The sequence below is a fragment of the Macaca thibetana genome, chromosome 20, assembly GCF_024542745.1.
Source record: "Macaca thibetana thibetana isolate TM-01 chromosome 20, ASM2454274v1, whole genome shotgun sequence".
Classification (NCBI taxonomy): Eukaryota; Metazoa; Chordata; class Mammalia; order Primates; family Cercopithecidae; genus Macaca; species Macaca thibetana.
In genome coordinates, this window is record NC_065597.1 from 48,443,850 (window position 1) to 48,467,721 (window position 23,872).

General features: G+C 52.3%; 3 protein-coding genes across 7 annotated transcripts in view; 1 reads left to right on the forward strand and 2 right to left on the reverse strand.

Moving 5' to 3' along the window:
- Positions 1-342: 342 nt before the first annotated feature.
- On the reverse strand, positions 343-4,312 carry YPEL3 (yippee like 3). 3 transcript variants are annotated; one of them, XM_050774009.1, is made up of 5 exons: positions 4,167-4,312; positions 3,324-3,506; positions 3,175-3,218; positions 2,864-2,972; positions 343-827 (listed from the first exon to the last, which is right to left on the reverse strand). In XM_050774009.1, exons 2-5 carry the CDS (start codon positions 3,438-3,440, stop codon positions 738-740), a joined length of 360 nt encoding a protein of 119 aa, XP_050629966.1. In that variant the 5' UTR covers positions 3,441-3,506; positions 4,167-4,312; the 3' UTR covers positions 343-737. The 3 variants fall into 3 exon arrangements, with proteins under 3 accessions (XP_050629966.1, XP_050629965.1, XP_050629964.1); XM_050774008.1 differs by lacking the exon at positions 4,167-4,312 and adding an exon at positions 3,586-4,083; XM_050774007.1 differs by lacking the exon at positions 4,167-4,312 and having other exon boundaries at positions 3,324-3,554.
- SLX1A (SLX1 homolog A, structure-specific endonuclease subunit) overlaps positions 4,161-23,872 on the forward strand; it is a 127,034-nt gene continuing 107,322 nt past the window's right edge. Inside the window, exon 1 of the mRNA XM_050773998.1 lies at positions 4,161-4,312. The gene's annotated coding sequence lies outside the window, so the exon portion shown is untranslated. The remainder of the gene's footprint in view (positions 4,313-23,872) is intronic.
- On the reverse strand, positions 15,209-23,813 carry GDPD3 (glycerophosphodiester phosphodiesterase domain containing 3). 3 transcript variants are annotated; one of them, XM_050773984.1, is made up of 10 exons: positions 23,520-23,813; positions 23,202-23,244; positions 22,826-22,961; positions 22,691-22,736; positions 22,472-22,590; positions 22,298-22,387; positions 21,558-21,691; positions 19,125-19,184; positions 18,965-19,016; positions 15,209-15,408 (listed from the first exon to the last, which is right to left on the reverse strand). In XM_050773984.1, the coding sequence occupies exons 1-10, from the start codon at positions 23,656-23,658 to the stop codon at positions 15,271-15,273; spliced, it is 957 nt and encodes a 318-aa protein (XP_050629941.1). In that variant the 5' UTR covers positions 23,659-23,813; the 3' UTR covers positions 15,209-15,270. The 3 variants fall into 3 exon arrangements, with proteins under 3 accessions (XP_050629941.1, XP_050629942.1, XP_050629943.1); XM_050773985.1 differs by lacking the exon at positions 19,125-19,184; XM_050773986.1 differs by lacking the exons at positions 18,965-19,016; positions 19,125-19,184.

The window sequence follows — 23,872 nt, forward strand, 5'->3', positions numbered from 1 at the left end:
GCGCCCGAAGGAGCCGGATGGACCACGCGGGGGCCGCTGGAAGTTGTAGTCCGGCCGCGAGGGGGCTGCGAGGCCGGCGACGCGGTTGCCTCCCTGGGGCGCTGTCCCTAGGCGGCGGCCAAATGCTGCAGACGAGCACACGCAGATCAGGCGAGGTCACAGCGTAGGCAGCCAGAGTGGGCTCAGGGCCTCCGCCGGCAGTGAAACCGCCCCGGTTCCTGGAGACCCAGCTTGAACGACTTGCCTACCCCATGCCCCGCCGGGTCTCAGAACCGCACAGGTCTATAGGGGCTGAAATCTCCGCTTGAGCTTCCCCTCCCCGGATTACACGCGAGCCTGAGCTGTCTCCACTCCATTGTTTTATTATGTACAAACGCTACAGAACGAGGGGGACAGACACGCGTGGGGTCAGAGGGGCTTGGTGGGAGGAGTTCACAGAGCAGACGGTGCACTGGGGCCAGGAGAGCAGAACACAGGCCATATCTATAGGGCAAGCGGGGAAGGAGGGGGTTAAAAACGAGATCCAAGCCAGCCAGATCGCAGGAGGTGCGGGGGCGTCGTCCCCCTTCTGTTCTCCCCCCAAGGTCACAGTGCATGCAATAAAATATATGTACAGGAGCTGGATTCGTCCTCTGCAGGGGCCCTGAGGGTCCAGAGCTCCCTTTGGGCGGTGGGAAGCCGGTGGCGCTCCCTGGCGGCCAGGCCGGGCTGGAGCCACATGCGTCGGGGAGCGGGGGTCAGTCCCAGCCGTTGTCTTTGATCATGTGGTTGAGTTCAATGATGTACTTCCCCTCTTTGTACTTCTGGCTGCTCTCAAAGGCCTGTTCCTGAAAGGAGGGGCGGGACCATCATCCCCGGAGCAAGTCTCACCACAAGGCACAGGGGTTGGGGAGTGGACATGAGTGGCCCCATTTTACATATGAGGAAACTGTGGCGGAGGGGCAGGGCCGCGTTTCTCACAAACACAGAGTAGAACTCCCTGACTCAAAGGTACTTTTCAAGTATTAATGATGGCTCCAACAGAGAAGATAGGGAAGTGGCTAAAAGATTTCACAGTTCAGGTTTGCAAACTGGTGGCTTCATGGCCATTTTGGCCTACAACATGTATTATATGTGGCAAACGACATATATAAACTCTCTCTTGGACAGCAGACAGTTTAATAAAAATAACTTTAAAGTATTAAAATATAAGTAGGCCGTGCTCACTCCAGTTTGCCCAGCCTGCCCCCAACTCCCAACCCCTCCAGTCTATGCTACCCTTTACACATCTACAGTATCTGCTTGGCCTTGCAGGCACTTGAGGTTTTTTTTTTTTGTTTGTCTTGTTTTATTTTGAGAGGGAGTCTCGTTCTGTTGCCCAAGCTGGAGTGCAACGGCACGATCTCGGCTCACTGCAACCTCCGCCTCCTGGGTTCAAGCAATTCTCCTGCCTCAGCCTCCTGAGTAGCTGGGACTACAGGCATCCGCCACCACGCCGAGCTAATTTTTGTATTTTTAGTAGAGATGGGGTTTCACCATGTTAGTCAGGCTGTTCTTGAACTCCTGACCTCAGATGATCCACCTGCCTCGGTCTCCCAAAGTGCTAGGATTACAGGCATGAACCATCATGCCTGGCCTGGCACTTGAGTTTTTGACCTCTTGTCTAGGCCAGCTCTTTATTTATTTATTATTATTATTTTTGAGACGGAGTCTCGCTCTCTCGCCTAGGCTAGAGTGCAGTGGTGCAATCTCGGCTCACTACAAGCTCCGCCTCCCAGGTTCACACAACTCTCCTGCCTCAGCCTCACGGGTAGCTGGGACTACAGGTGCCCACCACCACACCCAGCTAATTTTTAAAATATTTTTAGTAGAGACGGGGTTTCACCGTGTTAGCCAGGATGGTCTCAATCTCCTGACTTCGTGATCCACCCACCTTGGCCTCCCAAAGTGCTGGGATTACAGGAATGAGCCACCGTGCCCGGCCGGCCATCTCTGATAGAGGTCGAGTGGCCAAGCCACCTGTCCAGAGACACACAGCCAATCTGTGGCAGGGCCAGCAGTGAGCTCAGGTCAGGGCTGGCTGGCTGGCTTTGCCTGGGGCATCTACCTCACAGAGGCACCACAGCTCCAAGCGACGCCTGAAGAATCCTGTCCCTTGCAGTGTCCCAAGAGCATCTTCCTTTGCCACATCTAATCTGATCCCTGTAACAATCCTGGGCGCTAGACAGTGGCTTTATCTTCCACTGACAGATAAGGAAATGAGACTCAGGGTAGTGAAATCAGACCCTGGACAGCAGCAGTGGCAATGAGGGCTATGGAAAGGGAGGCTGGTGAACCCAACCTCCATGTTGTTGCACAGTCTGGGGCAATTTTTTCTGATACTCTGAATGACAATATAAGCTGGTGGTCAAGAGTTTGGAGTGAAAAAAAAAAACCAACCAACTCAGATTCTGGTCCCTATTCTGTCACTTACCAGTTGTGTGATCTTGGGCAAGTTACCTAACATCTTTGGGCCTCCCTGTCTTGTTCTGTAGAGATAATACTAGCTTCTACCTACAGGATCACTGCAATGATTGAATGAGATAACAGACGCCAGGCACACAACAGTGCAAGGCACATAAGCATTCAATAAATGGTGACTCTGATTATATCCTAACTCTCAAAAGCGGATCCAAGTGCCTGGGAGAAGGGATGGGTTAAGAGAAAAGTTCTACAGCCCTTGCAGGGTGCAAGAGAAGAAAATGTGGTCAGGGATGAAAAGACAGTCTGACTTGTGTGAGCTAGGCCTATGCAATCTGAAAGGCTATAGGATGACTGCTTGTCAGGAGGAGGTGTTGGAAGGTCAGGTCAAAGGCTAGCCTAGGGTCAGAGGTGGCTGACTCACATATTTCCAGCCCAAAGTGGTCTTGCAGTTCTCGCAGTGGATGTCGGCGACAGCATGGAGGCCGGTCAGCAGCACCCGCTCCTCGGCTGGCCCGCAGCCCACGTTCACCCTGTGGGGACATGGGGCAGTCCCAGGGAGGGTCCTGCCATCACAGGGCCCCCCTCAAGCACTGTGCCTGTCCTCCGCATCCAAGAGATGATGCTCACAGCTTCCTGCCTGCACCGGGGAACTCTGGGAGTCTCAGCAGGATGCCAGGGGTCACAGGTCACAACAGATGTCAGGGAAAGCAAGAAGGGAGGCCAGATACTCACACAGAGTTGAAGAGGTAGGCACGGCCCTGACTGCCCTGGAAGGACTAAAGGGTGGGAGGGTGGGAAGAGAGGAGGGGGTCAGGGCTGCCGGTGGGGAGCTGCCAGGCAGCCCCTATAGGTTCCAGCCCCACTGTGGCCTGGTTGGTTACCTTGGAGATGAGGTCGTCGTGGTTGGCCAGGTGAGCGCGGCAGTGGGCACAGCTATACCTCCGGTGACAATCATCCAAGTAGGCCTGAAACGTCTTGGGCTTTGAAATCCGCACCATGGCGGGGGCCGGGGGCAGTGGCCCCACGCGGGGAGCGGCCCACGGGGAGCAGAGGGAGCCCAGTGCCTGCCGGGGAGGGAGTAGGTGGGCTGTCAGGACCTGGGCCATACACATGCGAGGCACTCCCAGAGCCGTGGGGACTCACTCTGTCACACTCGGCTGCTCTCTCCTTTCCCCAGAGCCAGCAGCCTCTCGGGGACCAGAGGCGTCTCAGTTTTGACTCAGTGAGGAGGCCTCAGGTTGCATCAATGGGGAAACTGAGGCTCGGAGGAGCCCAGGGTGAGTCACCCGCCTGCTTCCGGCCTCACCCTTGCTGACCTGGCAGCTGAAGCTGGAGGAAGGGGCTTTGGAGGGCTGGGCTGTCAGTTCCCAGTTTCGGGGGAGCATGGACGGGTAGGCGCTGGTTGGTCCTTGCGACCTCATCTGGAGAGCAGTGGGGTTCACTGGGGGTTTAGGGGGTTCATCGGGGAGAGGGTCCCCCGCCTGGAGGAGGCAGGCGGCCTCGCCGTGAAGGTGGAGGGTCACCTAGCAGAGGAGGGGCTCTCACCTGCGGTCGCCGAGGCCTCCTCTACGCCCAGGGGCTCTTACCTGCATCGCGGAGCCTTACCTGGACCCCGGGGCTCACCTGGGGCGCGGGGGTGGGGGCGGGCGCCGGGGGAGGGGGCAGTCCTGGCCGGCTGGGCGGGGGCGCGGGGCGACACGCAGCCCTGACGGCGCGGGCCTCACCTCGCCTGGGCGCGCGGGGCCCGGTCCGCCGGGGTGGGCTGGCCTGGGAGTGGGGGGCGCTCCTGGCGGGCGCCGTCCCCCCCGGCCCGGGTTCGCAGGCGCCTGGACTTGTTTACACCGAGCCCAGCTGCTGCCGCCGCTGCGGCGGGAGGGGGAGGGGACCCGCCTCCCGTCCCGGCGGCCGCCGTGGCCAATGGGCGCTCCGCATGCAAATGAGGGGGCGCGTCACACGGCGGCCGGCGCAGGCCCCGGCCGCCCCTCCCCCGCCGCCCGCTCCCGCCGGCCCGGAAATGCGGCTGCGGCCCGCGCGCCCCCGGCCTGCTCGCATTCCTGCTCGCGGCCCGCGCAGGGGCGGGGTCGGAGGGTCTAGGCCCGGCGCGGAGCGGGGAAGCGGCTGGCGCTGGGACGCTTGCCGTGGGGAGATGAGTATAATGACCCGCGTTTGCCCGCCACCCGTGCCCCGCTTAATCCCCGCATCAATCCCGTGAGGCCGTTTCTCCCGTTGACTCCACTGTACCGGGGGCTGAGGCCCAGGGAGGTCTCGCGGCTCCCCAGGTTATCCAGCTAGTAAGAGGCGAAGCTGGAATTCTCACTGTGGGCCCATTCCATGGCCTTTGCCAGAGCGCCAGGGGCACTCTCAGTTCACCTCTTAGAAGGGAAGACCCAAAGGTGCACATTCCTGGCAGGCCCTTGGCAGCCAGGGCGTCGGACCAGGCAATTCCTACTGCCCAGCATCACCTCCTCCAGGCAGCCCCTCGGATGCCTCTGTTGGGACAGCTGAGTTCCTCTTCAAAGACTCAACTTCCTGGTCATAAGCTGTAAACAGATTCTACCCCCGCTTTTTCTTCTTTTTTGCAAATAGTCTACCCTATTTGGGAAAGTTCAACCTTAGTCAATCGGGATCAGCTCAGATTGTGCGGTCCAACCCCCCAGCCAATGGGGAAAGGACACAGAAACAGGAACTGCGTTAGGGTTAAAAACCACTTCCCTCCTCTGTTCAGGAGGTGGGGGGCTGCTCTTGAGATTACAACCAGTGCAAGCAGCACCCTTCTGCAGAAGTAAAGATGCCTTGCTGGGAAGTCTTTTGTCTCAGTGCTGGTTTTTCTTGACTACACTGAGCGCTTGTTTTCAACAAATTTGGGGGTCTTCCAGGATCCCATTATCCTTTGGGAGGGGTAGCGATTACTTTTCCTTGTGAGATGCGTCCCACTGCCTTGTTGCTGTGGCCCCGGGAGGGGAGGATTGGGTCCACCTGAAGTGGCAAATAAATCCGGACTCTCAGCAACGTGGGCAGGAAGGATCCTTAAAATTCCCAGGCGAGTGGGTAACTCTGCACAGACCAAGATAAGAAAAGTTGCTACTGGGGCGACAAAGTATTTCCTTGGTGGTCGGGGTCACTTGGAGGTTTTTGTTTGTTTGTTTGTTTGTTTGTTTTTGAGACGGAGTCTCGCTCTGTCACCCAGGCTGGAGTGCAGTGGCCGGATCTCAGCTCACTGCAAGCTCCGCCTCCCGGGTTCACACCATTCTCCTGCCTCAGCCTCCCGAGTAGCTGGGACTACAGACGCCCGCCACCTCGCCCGGCTAGTTTTTTTTGTATTTTTTAGTAGGGACGGGGTTTCATCGTGTTAGCCAGGATGGTCTCGATCTCCTGACCTCGTGATCCACCCGTCTCAGCCTCCCAAAGTGCTGGGATTACAGGCTTGAGCCACCGCACCCGGCCCACTTGGAGGTTTTAAGTGCGTGGTTGAGACACGTCAGTGGACACGAATCGAGTGTGGAGTCCAGACTTGGTTCCATGGTCACCTCATATGGCTTAGGGCGGTTTTCCAGTCAGAGGGATTATACCGACCCACTATTGCTAAGAGGGGCCTAAAATTGCCATGAGGGAAGCGGCCAAAAAGGATGAAGGGAGTATTCACACGAGTGCAAGAAACCTCCAGTGGGAAAAGGGAGAGGTTAAGCCCCTAGGAAACGGGCACCAACCTCCAGAATGGAAATACCCCAAGTAAGACAGGGAGTACAAAAGGCCAAGTGGACGATAAAGTTCCCCCTGACAGTCCTCTAGGCCTTATGTTAGAGTACTGGAGAGAGAATGAAAACCAAACACAAGGAAAGACAGCGAATGATAAAATATTGCTGTTTTATTTGGACCAAGGAACCTATCCTCAGACTGTCGGTCTTTTGGCCAAAGTTTGGATCAGATGAGGATTGGATATGCCAACTCTTAATCCAGTATGTTAATGAAAAAAGTCCAGTCTCGCAAGAGGAAATAGGTTATGCTCTGTGTTGGAGTCAGGAACTTGTCCTTCCCTTTCCCTTAAAGGATGATGTAAAAGAGAAACCAAACTCAATACCCCCCCAGGACAACCCAGTTAAGTCAGATTCTACATCTAAAGATGCCAATGTATAGGATCCTCTAGACCATCTTCCCCTACCTACCCCACCCCAGGCTAATCACTCAGTCCCTCCTCCACATAACCCTGCCCCATGGGCTTTGTGGCCCTACATCCCCATTGAGTAGCCACTGGCACATGTCCTTTCCTCAGGAAAACTTCAGCACAAGATGGAAACAATGCCAGAGGGATATTCAAAACTTTCCTTTTCCCTCTGCCTCAAAGGAGTCTGCCCCAACCCCTTTTCCCTTAAGAGAAGTAGCACTGGGAGGAGGGGGTATTGGTTTCGTAAATGCCCCCTTAACTAGTTCAGAGGTTAGAAATCTGAAAAAGGAACTCAAACCATTATCAGATGATCCCTTTGGAGTCACAGATCAAATTGACCAATTTTTAGGGCCACAATTGTATACTTGGGCTGAATTAATGTCCACCTGAGGTATTCTCTTCGCAGAGGGGGAAAGAACCATGATCCACAGGGACGCTATGACAGTCTGGGAATGTGAACACCCTCCTGGTCAAAACATCCCAGCAGCAGAGCAGAAACTCCCAGGCCGGGACCCTCAGTGGGATAGGAGCAATGCAGCCCACTGAGAAAACATGAAAGACCTCAGGGATATGATAATTAAAGGGATTCTGGAATTGGTGCTTGGAACCCAAAATATTTCCTGAGCATTTAATGTACACCAAGAGAAAGATGAAGGGCCCATGGAATTTTTAAACAGACTTAAGGAGCAAATAAGAAAATATTCAGGCTTAGACATAGAGGACCCACTTGGACAAGGGATGTTAAAGCTCTATTTTATCATCAACAGTTGGCCGGACATTAGAAAGAAATTACAAAAGATAGGAAATTGGCAAGACTGCTCCATAGAGGAACTTTTAATTAAGAGATGCCCAGGCTGGGCGCAGTGGCTCATGCCTGTAATCCCAGCACTTTGGGAAGCCGAGGGGGGCGGATTACAAGGTCAGGAGATCAAGACCATCCTGGCTAACACGATGAAACGCCATCTCTACTAAAAATACAAAAAAAATTAGCCGGGCGTGGTGGCGGGCGCCTGTAGTCCCAGCTACTAGGGAGACTGAGGCAGGAGAATGGCGTGAACTTGGGAGGCAGAGCTTGCAATGAGCCAAGATTGCACCACTGCACTCCAGCCTGGGCAACAGAGCGAGACTCCATCTCAAAAAAAAAAGAGATGCACAAAGGCCGGGCATGGTGGCTCACTCCTGTAATCCCAGCACTTTGGGAGGCTGAGGTGGGCAGATCACAAGGTCAGGAGATCGAGACCATCCTGGCTAACATGGTGAAACCCCGTCTCTACTAAAAAAATACAAAAAAATTAGCCAAGCGTGGTGGCGGGCGCCTGTAGTCCCAGGTACTCAGGAGGCTGAGGCAGGAGAATGGCGTGCACCCGGCAGGCAGAGCTTGCAGTGAGCCGAGATCGCGCCACTGCACTCCAGCCTGGGAGACAGAGCGAGCCTCTGTCTCAAAAAAAAAAAAAAAAAAAAAAGAAGAAAAAAAGAGAGAGAAGCCCCAAAATTATATGTATGAATGGATGAAATGGATGAAAAAAAGCAGAAACAAAAGGCAAAAACTATGCTGTCCACTTTACAACAGGGAACTCTACAACAGGAAACCCAGGAAAATAGAACTTATAAACCCTCTAAGCAACGGGCTGTGAGACCCCACACAGGAAGTAAAAGGATGAAACCTGAGAGTCACAGAGCAGGCCAGGGAAGAGGGGAAGACAGATGTTTCAGGTGTGGAAAGCCAGGACATTTTAAAAGGGAGTGCCCGAAAGGGAGAGGAAAAAGGAAGTTCTTCCACTCATGGCATTTGAAGAAGAATGGGGGGATCAAGGGCTCTGCATCTTTCATCTCGAGTCCCACCAGGAGCCCTTGATAAATCTGACGGTGGAACCTAAATCAGAGTTAATCACTTTCTTTCTTTTTTTTTTTTTTGAGACAGAGTCTCGCCCTGTCGCCCAGACTGGAGTGCAGTGGCGCGATCAAGGCTCACTGCAAGCTCCCTCTCCTGGGTTCACGCCATTCTCCTGCCTCAGCCTGGCCAGTAACTGGGACTACAGGCGCCCGCCACCACGCCCAGCTATTTTTTTGTATTTTTAGTAGAGACAAGGTTTCACTGTGTTAGCCAGGATGGTCTCGATCTCCTGATCTTGTGATCCACCCGCTGTGCTGGGATTACAGGCGTGAGCCACCGCGCCCAGCCCAGAGTTCATCATTTTCGTAGTCAATTCGGGAGTGGCTCGCTCCTCCCTATGTTTTCTTCCTTCAAGTTTAGCATGTTCAACAGAAGAGCTTACTGTCTCAGGGGTTAAAGGGGAGGGATTCAGGGCAAAAATTTTAGAGGAAACAGGTTAAATATGAGAACAGGCCGGCCACCACAAAGTTCTTGTTAATCCCCAAAGTGGGAACTAATTTGTTAGGAAGAGACTTAATGTTACGATTAGGTATAGGCCTATATGTTAATCAGGGAAAATTCCTCACTTCCTTAAACCTACTCGCTGCCACAGAAGAGAGCCGAATGCATCCTGACATATGGTTAAAGAAAGAAAATTGAGGGAAACTACAGGTCCAATCCATGTGAAAATAAAAATTCCCTTGGGTGGATGTGGTGGCTCACGCCTGTAATCCCAGCACTTTGGGAGGCTGAGGCAGGTGGATCACCTGAGGTCAGGAGTTTGAGACCAGCCTGGCCAACATGGTGAAACTCCATCTCTACTAAAAATATTTAAAAACTTAGCCAGATGTGGTGGCATGCACCTGTAGTCCCAGCTACTCAGGAGGCTGAGGCAGAAGAATTGCTTGAACTGTGGAGGCGGAGGTTGCAGTGAGCTAAGATCACACCATTGCACTCCAGCCTGGGTGACAGAGTGACTGTCTCAAAAAAAAAAAAAAAAAAAAAAAAAAAAAAAAAAAAAATTCCCAGGGAAATGGTAAGCAGAAAACAATACCCTATTCCCTTAGAAGCTAGAATGGCTCTAAAACCTATAATTGAGGGCCTTGTCCGTGACGGACTCCTTGAACCCTGTATATCCCCTTATAACACTCCAATATTGTCTGTAAGAAAGTTACATGGGTCATACCAGCTAGTAGAAGACCTCTGGGCTATTAATCAAACAGCTCAAACTACCCCACCCCCCCGCTGCTGTTCCCAACCCTTACACCATTATCAGCAAAATCCCACACGATCACCAATGGTTCACAATGATAGATTTGAAAGATGCTGGCTGGGCGCGGTGGCTCACACCTGTAATCCTAGCGCTTTGGGAGACTGAGGTGGGCAGATTGCCTGAGCTCAGGAGTTTGTGACCAGCCTGGGCAACATGGTGAAACCCTGTCTCTACTAAAAAAAAAAAAAAAAAAAAAAAAATTAGCCAGGCACGGCAGCATGCGCCTGTAATCCCAGCTACTCAGGAGGCTGAGGCAGGAGAATTGCTTGAACCTGGGAGGCGGAGGTTGTAGTGAGCAGGGATTGTGCCACTGCACTCCAGCCTGGTGATAGAGGCAGGCTCCGTCTCAAAAATTAAAATAAAATAAAGTAAAATAAAATAATATAATATAAAATAAAATAAAAAGAAAAAAAGAAAGATGCGGCCGGGCGCGGTGGCTCAAGCCTGTAATCCCAGCACTTTGGGAGGCCGAGATGGGCGGATCACAAGGTCAGGAGATCGAGACCATCCTGGCTAACACGGTGAAACCCCGTCTCTACTAAAAAATACAAAAACCTAGCTGGGCGAGGTGGCGGGCGTCTGTAGTCCCAGCTACTCGGGAGGCTGAGGCAGGAGAATGGCGTGAACCCGGGAGGCGGAGCTTGCAGTGAGCTGAGATCCGGCCACTGCACTCCAGTCTGGGCGACAAAGCGAGACTCTGTCTCAACAACAAAAAAAAAAAAAAAAAGAAAGAAAGATGCTTTTTGGGCTTGCCCTTTAGCAGAAGACAGCCGGGACATGTTTGCTTTTGAGTGGGAGGACCCTTACTTAGGTAGAAAACAGCAGTACCAGTGGACAGTCCTACCCCAGGAGTTTACAGACTCCCCAAATCTATTCGGTCAAATTTTAGAACAAGTCCTAGAAATCTTTTCCCTTCGTTCATCCATATGCCTACTCAAATATGCAGATGACCTGCTCATTTCAGGAAATAGCAAGGACCACATAACCACAATTCCAATTAACTTCCTGAATTTCCTAAGGGAACAAGAGTTACGGGTCTCAAGGAGTAAAATTCAGTTTGTAGAACCTGAGGTAAAATATCTAGGACACCTCATCAGTAAAGGCAAACGGAAAATAGTACCTGAACGAATTGAAGGTGTCACATCTCTACCTTTGCCTAAACAAAGCAGGAACTTAGAAAATTCTTGGGATTAGTTGGATACTGTCATCTATGGATTGACTCTTATGCCCGAAAATTAAAACCTCTATATCAAAAACTCACCCAAGAAGGACCAGACCCCCTTCGTTGGACCCCATCAGAAGTCCAACAAGTAGAAGAGTTAAAACACCTACTTGTAACTGCCCCCGTTCTAGCTTTGCCCTCCTTAGCCATTCCACCTTTTCGTCAGTGTAAACAAGGGGGTGGCTTTAGGGGTACTCACCCAAAGACACAGAGGCCAGCGGCAGCCCGTAGCCTTCCTGTCCAAAGTTCTTGACCCAGTAACCCGCGGATGGCCCCAGTGTGCCTAATCCATAGCAGCAACTGCCTTGCTAGCGGAAGAAAGCAGGAAAATGACCTTTGGGGGAAGCCTCTTTGTATGCACCCCTCATCAAGTTAGGACCATTCTTAATCAGAAGGCAGGAAGATGACTCAACAATTTGCAAATATGAAGCTGTCGGGTGGGCGCGGTGGCTCACACTTGTAATCCCAGCATTTTAGGAGGCTGAGGCGGACAGATCACAAGGTCAAGAGTTCGAGACCAGACTGCCCAGCATGGTGAAACCCTGTCACTGCTAAAAATACAAAAAATTAGCCAGGCATGGTGGCGCACGCCTGTAATCCCAGCTATTTGGGAGGCTGAGGCTGGAGAATTGCTTGAACCCCGGAGGCAAAGGTTGCAGTGAGCTGAGATCAGCTACTGCACTTCAGCCTGGGCAACAGAACGAGACTCCATCCCCCCTCTCAAAAAAAAAAAAAAAAATTGAGGCTATCTTATTAGAGAGGGATGATTTAACATTGACCACTGAGAATTCGCTCAACTCTGATGCTTTCCTAATGGGAAATCCGAACCGGGAGGAACCTGAGCACAAATGTTTAGATAGGATCAGTTATCAAACTAGAGTCAAACTGGATCTAAGCAAGACCGTATTCCAAACCGGGCGTCACCTCTTTATAGACGGCTCCTCCCAGGTAATCGAAGGAATGAGGCATAACGGGTGCTCTGTAGTTGACGGGGAAACCCTCATGGAGGCAGAGTCAGGGAGACAGCCCAATAACTGGTTCACTCAAACATGTGAACTCTTTGCATTAAATCAGGCCTTAACATCTTTTCTAAATCAGGAAGGAACTATTTACACTGATGCCAAGTATACTTTCGGAGTAGTCCATACCCTTGGAAAGATCTGGACTGAACGAGGCCTCATTAATAGTAAAGGCCAGGACCTTGTCCATAAAGAATTGATTATACAAATACTAGAAAATCTTCAACTGCCAGAAGAAATAGTGGTGGTCTATGTGCCAGGACACCAGAAAAACCCATCCTTTGAAAGTCAGGGAAATAACCTCACAGATCAAGTAGCCAAGCAAGCTGCCTCTTCTCGAGAGGCGCCCATTTTCCATCTGACCCCTTGCCTTCCCCTCCAGTCGCAATCCCCATCTTCTCCAACGCAGACCAAGAAAAGTTAAAAAGAATAGGAGCTAAGGAAAGCTCCGAGGGAAGGTGGGTATTACCAGACGGGAGGGAAATGCTGTCTAAACCTCTTATGAGGGAAATATTGTCACAGCTTCATCAAGGAACTCACTGGGGTCACCAAGCTATGTGTGACACAGTCCTCAAAGCCTATGGGTATATAGGAATCTATACCCTCACTAGGCAGGTGGCGGATAGTTGCCTAGTGTGCAAAAAAACTAATAAACCCGAAGGAAACAGCCTCCACTTTATCAAGGGAACCACCCCTATAATTGCCAATCCAACCAGTGCAACCCAGTACTTACCTCTATTACTACCCCTACCTCCACCGACCCTAACTCCACTCTAGGTTGCTTCTATGGCTTAGGAGCCGATGTTACTGGAAGGGACCCTATAGGCTTCTTTGAAATATGTTTTGTTCACCCTTCTCTACCTCCTACCGTTTCCCCTTCCCCAAGCCCACCAAATCAAACCATTCCTCACCTCTTACCCAATGACAAAACCAAAGTAGCTATAGTAGAAGTCAAGGACTTAAAGCAAACCCTAGCCATTGAGACCTGGTATCAAGATACAAATGCCTGGCTGGAATGGATTAAATATTCTGTTCGCACCCTGAATAAAAGTGACTGTTACGCTTGTGCAGCAGGCAGGCCAGAAACCCGGATTGTCCCCTTTCCACTCAGATGGACCAACCAACCAGGCATGGACTGTATGGTAGCTCTCTTCCAGCACCACGGCCTGGGGAAACAAGATGTGCACCACTCTTTCACTACATTTCCCAAAGATCAGGAGCCCTGTGGGTCAGCCCCTAAGGACCATTCGACTTTCAGCTCTCAATGCCAATTTTACCTTGTGTCTCTCACGACAGGGGGACAAATTGACACTCCTTGGAAATCTAATGGGAGTCTAAACCTTTTCAAGAGCTAACCAATCAGTCGGCTCTTGTCTATCCCTGAGCAGACGTATGGTGGTTTTGTGGAGGACTGTTACCAGGTACACTGCCAGGCAACTGGACTGGCACTTTTGCTCTAATCCAATTGGCCATCCCTTTCACCTTGGCATTTCATCAACCAGACAGGAAGCAAGTAACCCGAAGAAAAAGAGAAACCCCTCACGGGTCCTTTGACCCTCATGTTTACGTAGACAGTAGCAGGGTCCCACGGGAATTACCAAGTGAATTTAAAGGTCGAAACCAAATAGCCGCTGGGTTTGAGTCTGTTTTGTTCTGGTGGTCTGCTATAAATAAAAATGTAGACTGGATATATACTACCATGAGTAGCGATTCATCAATTATACCAGGGATGCCATCAAAGGAATAGCTGAACAATTAGGCCCCACCAGCCAGATGGCGTGGGAAAATAGGCTAGCCCTTGACATGATATTGGCAGAAAAAGGCAGAGTCTGTGTCATGATCTGAGTCCAATGTTGTACTTTTATCCCTAATAATACAGCTGCCTATGGGACCATCACAAAAGCTTTACAAGGCCTTACCACCCTGGCAAATGAATTAGCCGAAAATTCTGGAATAGATAACCCTTTTATGGGTCTCACGGAAAAGTGGTTTGGAAAATGGAAAGGACTCCTGGCTTCAATCTTTACCTCTCTTGCAATTGTTACTTGTGGGCTGTCGCATCATACCTTGTATGGTGGGTTAACTCAAAGGCTCATAGAAACAGCCCTCCCTAAAGACCCCCTCGCTTCTCTCCCTTCATACTCAGACAAGCTCTTTCTCCTAGATAATCAAGAACGAAGCCAAATCCTGTTAAAAATTTTTGAAGAGGAAGAAGTATCAAACAGAAGAGAGGAAATTGTTGGGACAGCTAAGCTCTTCAAAGACTCAACTTCCTGGTCATAAGCTGTAAACAGATTCTCCCTGTTTTTCTTCTTTTTCGCCAGTCTACCCTGTTTGGGAAAGTTGAAACCTTAGCCAGGCGGGATGAGCTCAGATTGTGCGGTCCATCCCGAGCCAATGGGGAAAGGACACAGAAAAACAGGAACTGCGTTAGAGTTAAAAACCCCTTCTCTCCTTTGTTTAGGGTGCTCTTGGGATTACAAGTAGCACAGGCGGCACTGTTCTGAAGTAAAGATGCCTTGCTGGGAAATCTTCTGTCTCAGTGCTGGTTTTTCTTGACTACACGGAGCACTTGTTTCCAACACCCCTGTGCTCCAGGCTGGGTTAGGTCTGATCTCGGGGCATGTCTGTTTCAACACGTGTCTGCAGTTCTTAAGCTTGTGTTGCTCACTGCAGTGGGCCTGGCCTGGTCTAGAGGAGGCGCTCAGTAAGTATCTGTGAAATGGGAATGTGTGGTTCATTCAGTGAATATGGCCCTGGGGCTGGAGATGGCAGAGGTGTTCTGGGAGCTTCTGGAAAAGGAGACCTGGGAGGAGAAGGTTGGAATGGCGGAGGCAGCAGAGGGGCTGGGTGAACGCACCTGTCCCACCCAGGCCCATCCTCTGCAGCCCGAGGAGGAAGCTCACAGGGCAAGGCATGGAAGAGGTGTGCCTGGGCTGTTGATGGCCTCAGGAAAATGGAACCATTATCTGTCGCTGTCAAGTGGCTGGGGGCCAGGACACCTGGGGTGGCCGTGAGGGGACATTCCTGAAGAGAGTGGAGGCCAGGCTGGGGCAGGGTGTGGCAGGACAGAGAGGAATGTAGTGGAACCAGTGGGTCAGGCTTCTGAGGGCCCCAGGCTCCAGTCTCAGGGCTGGCCTGTTCCCTCCTAAGCTGCCATCTTCACATCTTCAGGACCCACTCCTCTACTCCCCACCCTCAGCACAACGATGTGATGTGATGGAAAGGCAAATCTTTATTTTTCAGGAAGAGAAACAGGAGAGCGTGAGGCCTCTGGACTTAGGAGGTCTGGGCGGTCGGTCCACGGTTGTCCAGGTAGTGCCGCAGGGCTGTGGGATAATCCGTCATGACGCCAGTGGCTCCCACGCTGAAGGCTGCTTCAAAATCCGACTCTTCATTAAGGCACCAAAAGACCACCTGAGCAGGGAGGGATCAACTAAGGTCAGGAGCTTGTAGATTCTGAACAATTTTACATCCAGACAGTGGGGACCCACCTCCTCCTCTGTGGAGACTGCCCAGCAGCAGTAGGCTGGAGCTGATTGTTAAATTCTCAGGAATTTTGCAAAGTGGTTATTAAACCCAGCCATTATTAAACATTAAATCATTGCCTGGATACAGGGGCGCACGCCTCTAATCTCAACACTTTGGGACGCCGAGGCAGGAGTTGAGGCCAGGTGTTTAAGATCAGCAAGTGAGACCTCATCTCTACAAAATACTTTTTAAAAATTAGCCCGGTGTGGTGGTGTGCGCCTGTGCTACCAGCTACTTAGAAGACTGAGGTGAAAGAATTGCTTGAGCCCAGGACTCTGAGGCTACAGTGAGCTATGGTTGCGCCACTGTACTCCAGCCTGGGTGACAGAACAAGACCTCATCTCAAAAACGTAAATAAATAAATTGTATAAACTGACAATTAGTGTTTTTTTGTTTGTTTGTTTGTTTTGTTTTTGAGAAGGAGTCTTACTCTGTCACCCAAGCTGGAGTGCAGTGGCTCAAACTTGGCTCACTGCAAGCTCCGCCTCCCGGGTTCACGCCATTCTTCTGTCTCAGCCTCCCAAATAGCTGGGACTACAGACGCCCACCACCACACCTGGCTAATTTTTGTATTTTTAGTAGAGATGGGGTTTCACCGTGTTAGCCAGGATGGTCTCGATCTCCTGACCTCGTCATCCACCTGCTTCAGCCTCCCAAAGTGCTGGGATTACAGGTGTGAGCCACCGTGCCTGGCCCTAAATAAATTATTAAAACAACAGTGGCCAGGCATGGTGGCTCATGCCTGTAATCCCAGCACTTTGGGAGGCTGAGGCAGGTGGATCAACTAAGGTCAGGAGTTCAAGACCAGCCTGGCCAACATGGTGAAACCCCATCTCTACTAAAAATACAAAAATTAGCTGGGCGTGGTGGTGGACGCCTGTAATCTCAGCTATTCAGGAGGCCAGGGCAGGAGAATCGCTTGAACTCAGGAGGTAGAGGTTGCAGTGAGCCAAGATCGCGCCATTGCACTCTAGCCTGGGCAACAGAGCAAGATTCTGTCTCAAAACAAACAAACAAACAAACAAACAAACCAACAACAACAAAAAACCCAAAACAAACAAAAAACCAGCAATAAATACTCAAAGCATATTTCTTCCTAATCAATTTCCTATTACTGTGTCCTTGAAGTGATTAAGTCTGTTGAGGCTGTGAGATGGAACTACATGATGGGGTGCCAACAGGCATCTCTTCCTGTTCTGCATTTGGTGGCTTCACGTTGGCAGCCTGAAACTGGCCAAGGTAGGAGTATTTAAACCAGGAAAATTAATGTTCAAATCAGGGCTTTCATTTGTTCCTGAGAGCTGCTTGTTGACCACTTACCAGCACCACCCTCTCCCAGTGCCCCCGTTCCACCACCACCTGCCCCAGCTCCTGCAGCTCTGCCGCTTCCCTGCTTGTTCTAGTGGGCACTTAGGTAGGCGGAGATGGGAATTTTTTATTTTATTAAAAATACAGACGAGACGAGGTCTCTCTGTACTGCCAACACTGGAGTGCAGCGGTGTAATCACAGCCAACACTGGAGTGCAGCGGTGTAATCACAGCCAACACTGGAGTGCAGCGGTGTAATCACCGCCAACACTGGAGTGCAGCGGTGTAATCACAGCCAACACTGGAGTGCAGCGGTGTAATCACCGCCAACACTGGAGTGCAGCGGTGTAATCACAGCCAACACTGGAGTGCAGCGGTGTAATCACAGCCAACACTGGAGTGCAGCGGTGTAATCACAGCCAACACTGGAGTGCAGCGGTGTAATCACCGCCAACACTGGAGTGCAGCGGTGTAATCACCGCCAACACTGGAGTGCAGCGGTGTAATCACAGCCAACACTGGAGTGCAGCGGTGTAATCACAGCCCACTGCAGCCTTGACCTCCTGGGCTCAAGCGATCCTCTCACCTCAGCCTCCTAACTAGCTGGGACTACAGGCATATACCACCATGCCCAGTTAATATTTTATTTATTTATTTATTTTTGAGACAGTTTTGCTCTGTCGCCTAGGCTGGAGTGCAGTGGCATGATCTCGGTTCACTGCAACCTCCAGCTCCTGGGTTCAAGCGATTCTCGTGCTTCAGCCTCTCGAGTAGAGCTGGGATTACAGGCTCCTGCCATCATACCTGGTTAACATTTACATTTTTAGTAGAGATGAGGTTTCACCATGTTGGCCAGGGTGGTCTTGAACTCCTGACCTTAGTTGATCCGCTGGCCTCGGCCTCCCAAAGTGCTGGGATTGCAGGCATGAGCCACCGCACCCGGCCTCTGCATTTTTCTTTCATTTCCCTTTTCCTTTCCTTTTTCCCTCCCTCTCCTTCTCTCTCTCCCTCTCTCTGGCTCTTTGCACTCTCTCCTCTCTGTCTTTCGAGACAGTCTGGCTGTCTCTCCCAGGCTGGAGTGTGGAGTGCAGTGGCGTGATTCTGATTATAGCTCACTGCAGCCTCAAAACCCTGTGCTCAGGTGATCCTCCCATCTCAGCCTCCTGAGTGGCTGGGACTACAGGTGCAAACAACTGTGCTTGGCTAATTTTTAAATTTTTTGTAGAGACGAGCGTCTCGGTATGTTGCCCAGGCTGGTCTTAAACTCCTGGGCTCAAGTGATCCTCCCACCTTCGCCTCTCAAAGTGATGGGATTACAGGCGGGAGCCACTGTGCCCAGCCTCTGCCTCCGGCATTTCTTCCCTGTACCCTCGATGGGAAGCTCCCACCCCTAGTACCACAGTGCCTGGAACATTCTCAAGGATCGTTTACTAATTAAATCATCTGGTTGAAGCCAATGCTCAGGGGAAAGAGGTCAGACTGGGCCTGGTTTCTCCCATCTCTCATCTTTCCCCAGCCCCTCTCATCAGGGATCATGATACATCATTGTTGTCATCATAATGGCTAACATTTATCAAGCCCTTAATAAGTACTAGTTACATATCCATATGTTGGCAATGTCAGGTTAGGAAAATATGTGTGTAGCCAGGTGCGGTGGCTCACACCTCTACTCCCAGCACTTTGGGAGGCTGAGGCAGGCGGCTCACTTGAGGCCAGGAGCTCTAGACCAGCCTGGTCAACATGGTGAAACCCCATCTCTACTAAAAACACAAAAATTAGCCAAGCGTGGTGGCAGGCGCCTGTAGTCCCAGCTACTCGGGAGGCTGAAGCAGGAGTATCGCTTGAACCCGGGAGGCGGAGGTTGCAGTGAGCTGAGATTGCATCACTGCACTCCAGCCTGGGCGACACAGCGAGACTCTTGTCACAAAAAAAAAAAAAAAAAAAAGGGAAGAAGAAAATTGTGTGTGTGTGTGTATCCAAAGAGTTAAATATACCATTTTCCCATTTTAGGGATGAAGAAACTGAGACTCAGGTGAGGTCACCTGCCAGAACAATGCAGCTTGTTGGCAGCAGAGTGGAACCGGAACCCTGCTGCCAAGTCCGTATACAGTGGGAGTGGTGGTCAAGGCCTCACCTGCACCCCTCGCTCCTCCAAGTGTCGGATCAGACTCTTCCTCATGATCAGCCTGGGGATGGGGTGGGGACATGGGAGGCGATGATGAGAGGGGACCCGGGAGATGGGCAGCAGTAGGTCTCTATGGGGACACTCCACCCAGCTGTCTTGCCCACCTCACCATTTCGAAACCACAGCCGACAGCTGGTTCAGGCAAGAGCAGGAAAATGGGAAATAGGTCCTGCAGAGAGAAGGAAGTGGGGGTTAGCCCCTAGGGTCTCCCCTGTCCCAGAGGTGGGGCAGGGTGGTAGTACCCCCCCAACCAGGGTAGTGCTGCCCTCCAACCCCCCAGAATCCCCCAGAATAACCTTTGTAGTTGCCCCAGTGAACAATTCACCGAGTGTTCAGAGAGCCTACTCTGACCACCACGCTTTGAAGGTGTGGCCCTTTAGCCACCATTCAACAGATAAGGAGTCTGGGCCTTAGAGAACTGAAAGGACTTGCCAGGCCCAAAGCAGAGCAGTGGTGGGGCTGGGGCCAGGACCTGGTTTGGTTCCAAAGCTGGACACTCAGGCTGGAGGTCCTCCTGGTTGGGCCTGGCCAGTTTCTTATTTATTTATCTTATTATTAATGTAAATAAAATTTTTTTGTAGAGACATGTCTCACTATGTTGCCCAGACTGGTCTTGAACTCCTGGACTCAAGCAATCCTCCCGCTTTAGCCTCCCAAAGTGCCAGGATAATAAGCGTGAGCCAGCCAAGTGCAGTGGCTCACACCTGTAATCCAAGCACTTTGAGAGGCTGAGGCGGGAGGAGACCAGCGTGGCCAACATGGCGAAACCCCATCTCTACTAAAAATACAAAAATTAGCCGGGTGTGGTGGCACGCCTGTAATCCCAGCCACTTGGGAGGCTGAGGCAGGAGATTTGCTTGAACCCAGGAGGCGGAGGTTTCAGTGAGCCGAGATCGCGCTACTGCACTCCAGCCAGGGCCACAGAGCGAGACTCCTTCTCAAAAACAAAAACCAAAACCTTGTGAGCCACTGTGCCCACTGGCCAGCTTCTTGAGACCAGACAGCACTTAGTGGGATGGCCCCTAATTATCCCACTCCAGGGGTGACTTTAGAGGCCCTTTATAGTGTCCTAGGGCAAGCTTTGGAGTCAGACCCAGGGAAAACCTAAGCTTTGGACTTCCAGCTGTGTGTCCTTGGGCAAATCACAGAACCTCTCTGGGCCTCAGATTCTCCAGGGTACCATGGGAGTCATGATTCCTATACCTCTTGGGGGTGCTGCAAGGTAAAAGTCAACCCAAAAGTTGTGAAAACACTTTATAAATCTTGTACAAGGCCGGGCGTGGTGGCTCATGCCTGTAATCCCAGCACTTTGGGAGCCCGAGGCAGACAGATCACGAGGTCAGGAGATTGAGACCATCCTGGCTAATATGGTGAAACCCCATCTCTACTAAAAATACAAACAAATCATCCGGGCGTGGTGGCAGGTGCCTGTATCCCAGCTACTCTGGAGGCTGAGGCAGGAGAATGGCATGAACCTGGGAGGTGGAGCTTGCAGTGAGCCAAGATCGTGCCACTGCACCGCAGCCTGGGCGACAGAGCGAGACTCCTTCTCAAAAAAAAAAAAAAAAAAAAAAAAATTCCTGTATAAAAAGGTGATACACAAATATCATTGAATGATCTCTTTGCAGCAAGGGATTGTGGGGGCTGAGTGGGACTTCCTTTTGGACAACAGAGGGGAACAGAGAGCTCTGGGACTACCACAGAGAAGCTGTCAGAAAGCAAAGGGAGACCGATCCCGGGGGCTCAGGTCTATAATCCCAGCACTTTGGGAGACCAAGGCGGGAGGCTCGCTTGAGCTGAGGAGTTCAAGAGCAGCCTGGGCAACATAGTGAGACCTTGTCTCTACAAATAATTTAACAATTAGCCAGGTGCAGTGATGCAAGCCTATACTCCCAGCTACTCAGGAGGCTGAGGCAGGAGGATCTCCTGAGCCCAGGAGATCAAGGCTGCAGTGAGTCTTGATCTGGCCACTGCATTCCAGCCTGAGCAAGACTGTCTCCAAAAAAAAAAAAAAAAAAAAAAAAAAAATTAAAGCAAAGGGAGGGACCAGGCTTAAGTGCCAGGGAAGTATCCAAATTCGTGATCCTTTCCCCAGATGTTACTTTGTTAACCCCTGCCTTCCTGCAGAACACTGACTTGCCTTTTCCTGCTGAGGGTCTGAGACAGCCGTGACAGCGGTGCTTTAATTAATGAACAAATGTCTTCCCAGCCAGACTGTAAGCTCACCGAGGACCTCCCCCCACCCTCACTGGTCTTATTTACACATTATAACTGCATCTGGGACAGAGTAGACGTTCAATAAAATATGCTAGATGGACTGAGATGGATAAATGAGCCCTCCTAAAACTCCACATTTGCACAGAATTTCAGGGTGTTCACAGTTCCCTTAGTATTCATGAATGCTGGGTAAGAACCACTGTCCTTAAAGGACCTTGGGGGGTTATCTCGGAGGGGAGCTGGGGAGCTGGGAAGATCCGGGCTCCTTCTCCACGGGGACCCTAAGCAGTGGAGCGTTTTTCTGAGGTCCGCCCCCCACTGGTACCTGTTGATGATGTTGGGCAGGAAGCAGAAGAAGAACTTCTCAGGGATGGGGATGAAGGGCAGCAGCCCCAGGTAGTAGGAAAGCAGCACCCAAAATCCTCGGCTTATCGTGAAGGACAGGGGCATCTCGGGGTTCTGGGGAGGCAAGGAGAGATGAGAGAATCTGTCTGCTCTGGGGAAGCAGAGAGGAGGCATGAGCTGCAGGGGAGCTGTGGTGGGCATTCCAGAGGCCCTACTACCTGCGGGATCCAAGTCACATCCTGGGGCTGGGTGCGGTGACTCACGCCTGTAACCTCAGCGCTTTGGGAGGTTGAGGCGGGTGGATCACATTAGATCAGGAGTTCAAGATCAGCCTGGCTAACATGGTGAAACCCCATCTCTACTAAAAATACAAAAATTAGCTGGGTGTGGTGGTGAGTGCCTGTAATCCCAGCTACTCTGGAGGCTGAGGCACGAGAATCGCTTGAACCCGGGAGGCAGAGGTTGCAGTGAGCCGAGGTCGCACCACTGCACTGCAGCCTGGGCGACAGAGCGAGACTATGTCTCAAAAAAGAAAAAAACCGGAAGTCACGTCTTGGCCCTGCGTTTGAGGCCTGAGTTCACACCCTTTTCATCGCCACCGCCACACCACTGGAAACTCTCCCAGACCCCTCTAGCTTGGGTCCCCATGCTGGGTGGGCTCCAGCTCCCAGGAGGAGGGGCCCCTGGAGGACGAAGGGGATCGGGTGTGGGGGAACTCACGGCAGCCTTGCATTTCTTCATGACCGAGCGGTTCTCCGAGGCCCAGATGGTGATTTCATTACGGTCATAGCGTCTCACCAAGTCTGCTATCTGGGAGGAGGAGAAGGAGGTGATAGAAGAACCAGGCCTCTCTCCCGCCCCCGGTGGCCGCCCTAGCCCTGCCTGCAGCACCACCTCACAGATGAGCTCTTCATTATTCCCTTTGATCTCCACACTCATGGGTGTCCTTGGAAACCTCTGGAACAGGTCCTCCAGACGAACCATGCGCCGGTCTGACCCGTGAGCAAAGTGGCCTGGGGGTGGTGTGGGAAGAGGGGTCAGAGAGGAAAGCCAAAGCGGGGGTCCAGGGAAGGCGGGCATGGCCCAGGCAGGGCTTGAAGCCCTTGCTCTCACCTGGAGAGAAGTAAACCTCCAGCTCCTCCTTGTAGAGGGGCAGGTCCTGGGGAGGACAGGAAGGATGTCACTAGAGGCCTGCATTGGGCATGGCGACTCTCAGGGTGGGGGTTGGGGTGTCAGGGCAGGGCCCACCTCGAAGTCCAGGCTGCCCACATCCCTGTTCAGGCCTGACTGGCGGTACAGGTTCTCATCATGTGACACCACCACCACTTTGTCTCGTGTCAGCTGACAGTCGAGCTCCAGGAGGTCTGAGCGCTGGGCCATGGAGCTGTGGGGGCGAAGGTTAGCTGCGGGGCGGCGGGGGTTTGGGGGCAGGGGACTGGGATGATGGACATGGTGGTGGGGAGGTGGCGGGGAATGTGAGAGCAGAGTTCACAGCGGGATGTGCAGGCCACCTCCAGGGGGCGCCAGTCACCCGGTTAGGAAGTGAATGGTGTCCCTTGCTGTGATGCAGTGCACGACCTGCACACCCTCACATGACAGCCTGGGCAGGGGCAGATACACTCACTTCTCCATGGCCTCCATGGTGCTTTCCAGCAGCTCTCCAGATCCTGTGGGGGACACTGGAGTGGGCCCCTGAGGCTTGGGGTCTAGGGGCCTGGCCCGACCTCATCACCCACGTTCCTTCTCTGGGCTCCATCCTCCCTCTGGCCTTACCTCCCCAGCCAGCCCAGGCTGCACCAGCCTCTTCTTCCTTGTCCATACCCTGCCCTGCCACCTTGCTCTCCTTCTCTCTTGGTCCCTGCCCTGTTTCTAGCACGCGCTCTTGGACCTACCCTTCTCTGCTGTCCACTTTGGCACCTGTTCTCACCCCCACCCGGCTCACCTCCTCGGTGGGCCGCCAGGCGGACACGGAAGGTGGGAGCCCGGGGCGTGTGCAGCAGGTGAGGCCAGCGCAGGAAGAAGATGGAGAGCATGGCATAGCTGCCCAGGGCGGGAAGGGCATAGTACAGCGAAAGGCTCATGTCTGTACTCCCACAGAAGCTCCTGCAGCCGCACACTCAGCCGTCCGTGGGACTGTGCTGCCTGCCTAGCCGGTGTGGGCCGGCTCTACTACTGGCCACTGCCACGCCCGTGGGACCTGCTGAGCCTGCCGCTGGGCTGGCTTGGAGCCAGGCTGCAGGGTTCAGCTGAAGCCGGGGTAGTATCAGATGAGGCAAGCAGCCCTGGCCCTCACAT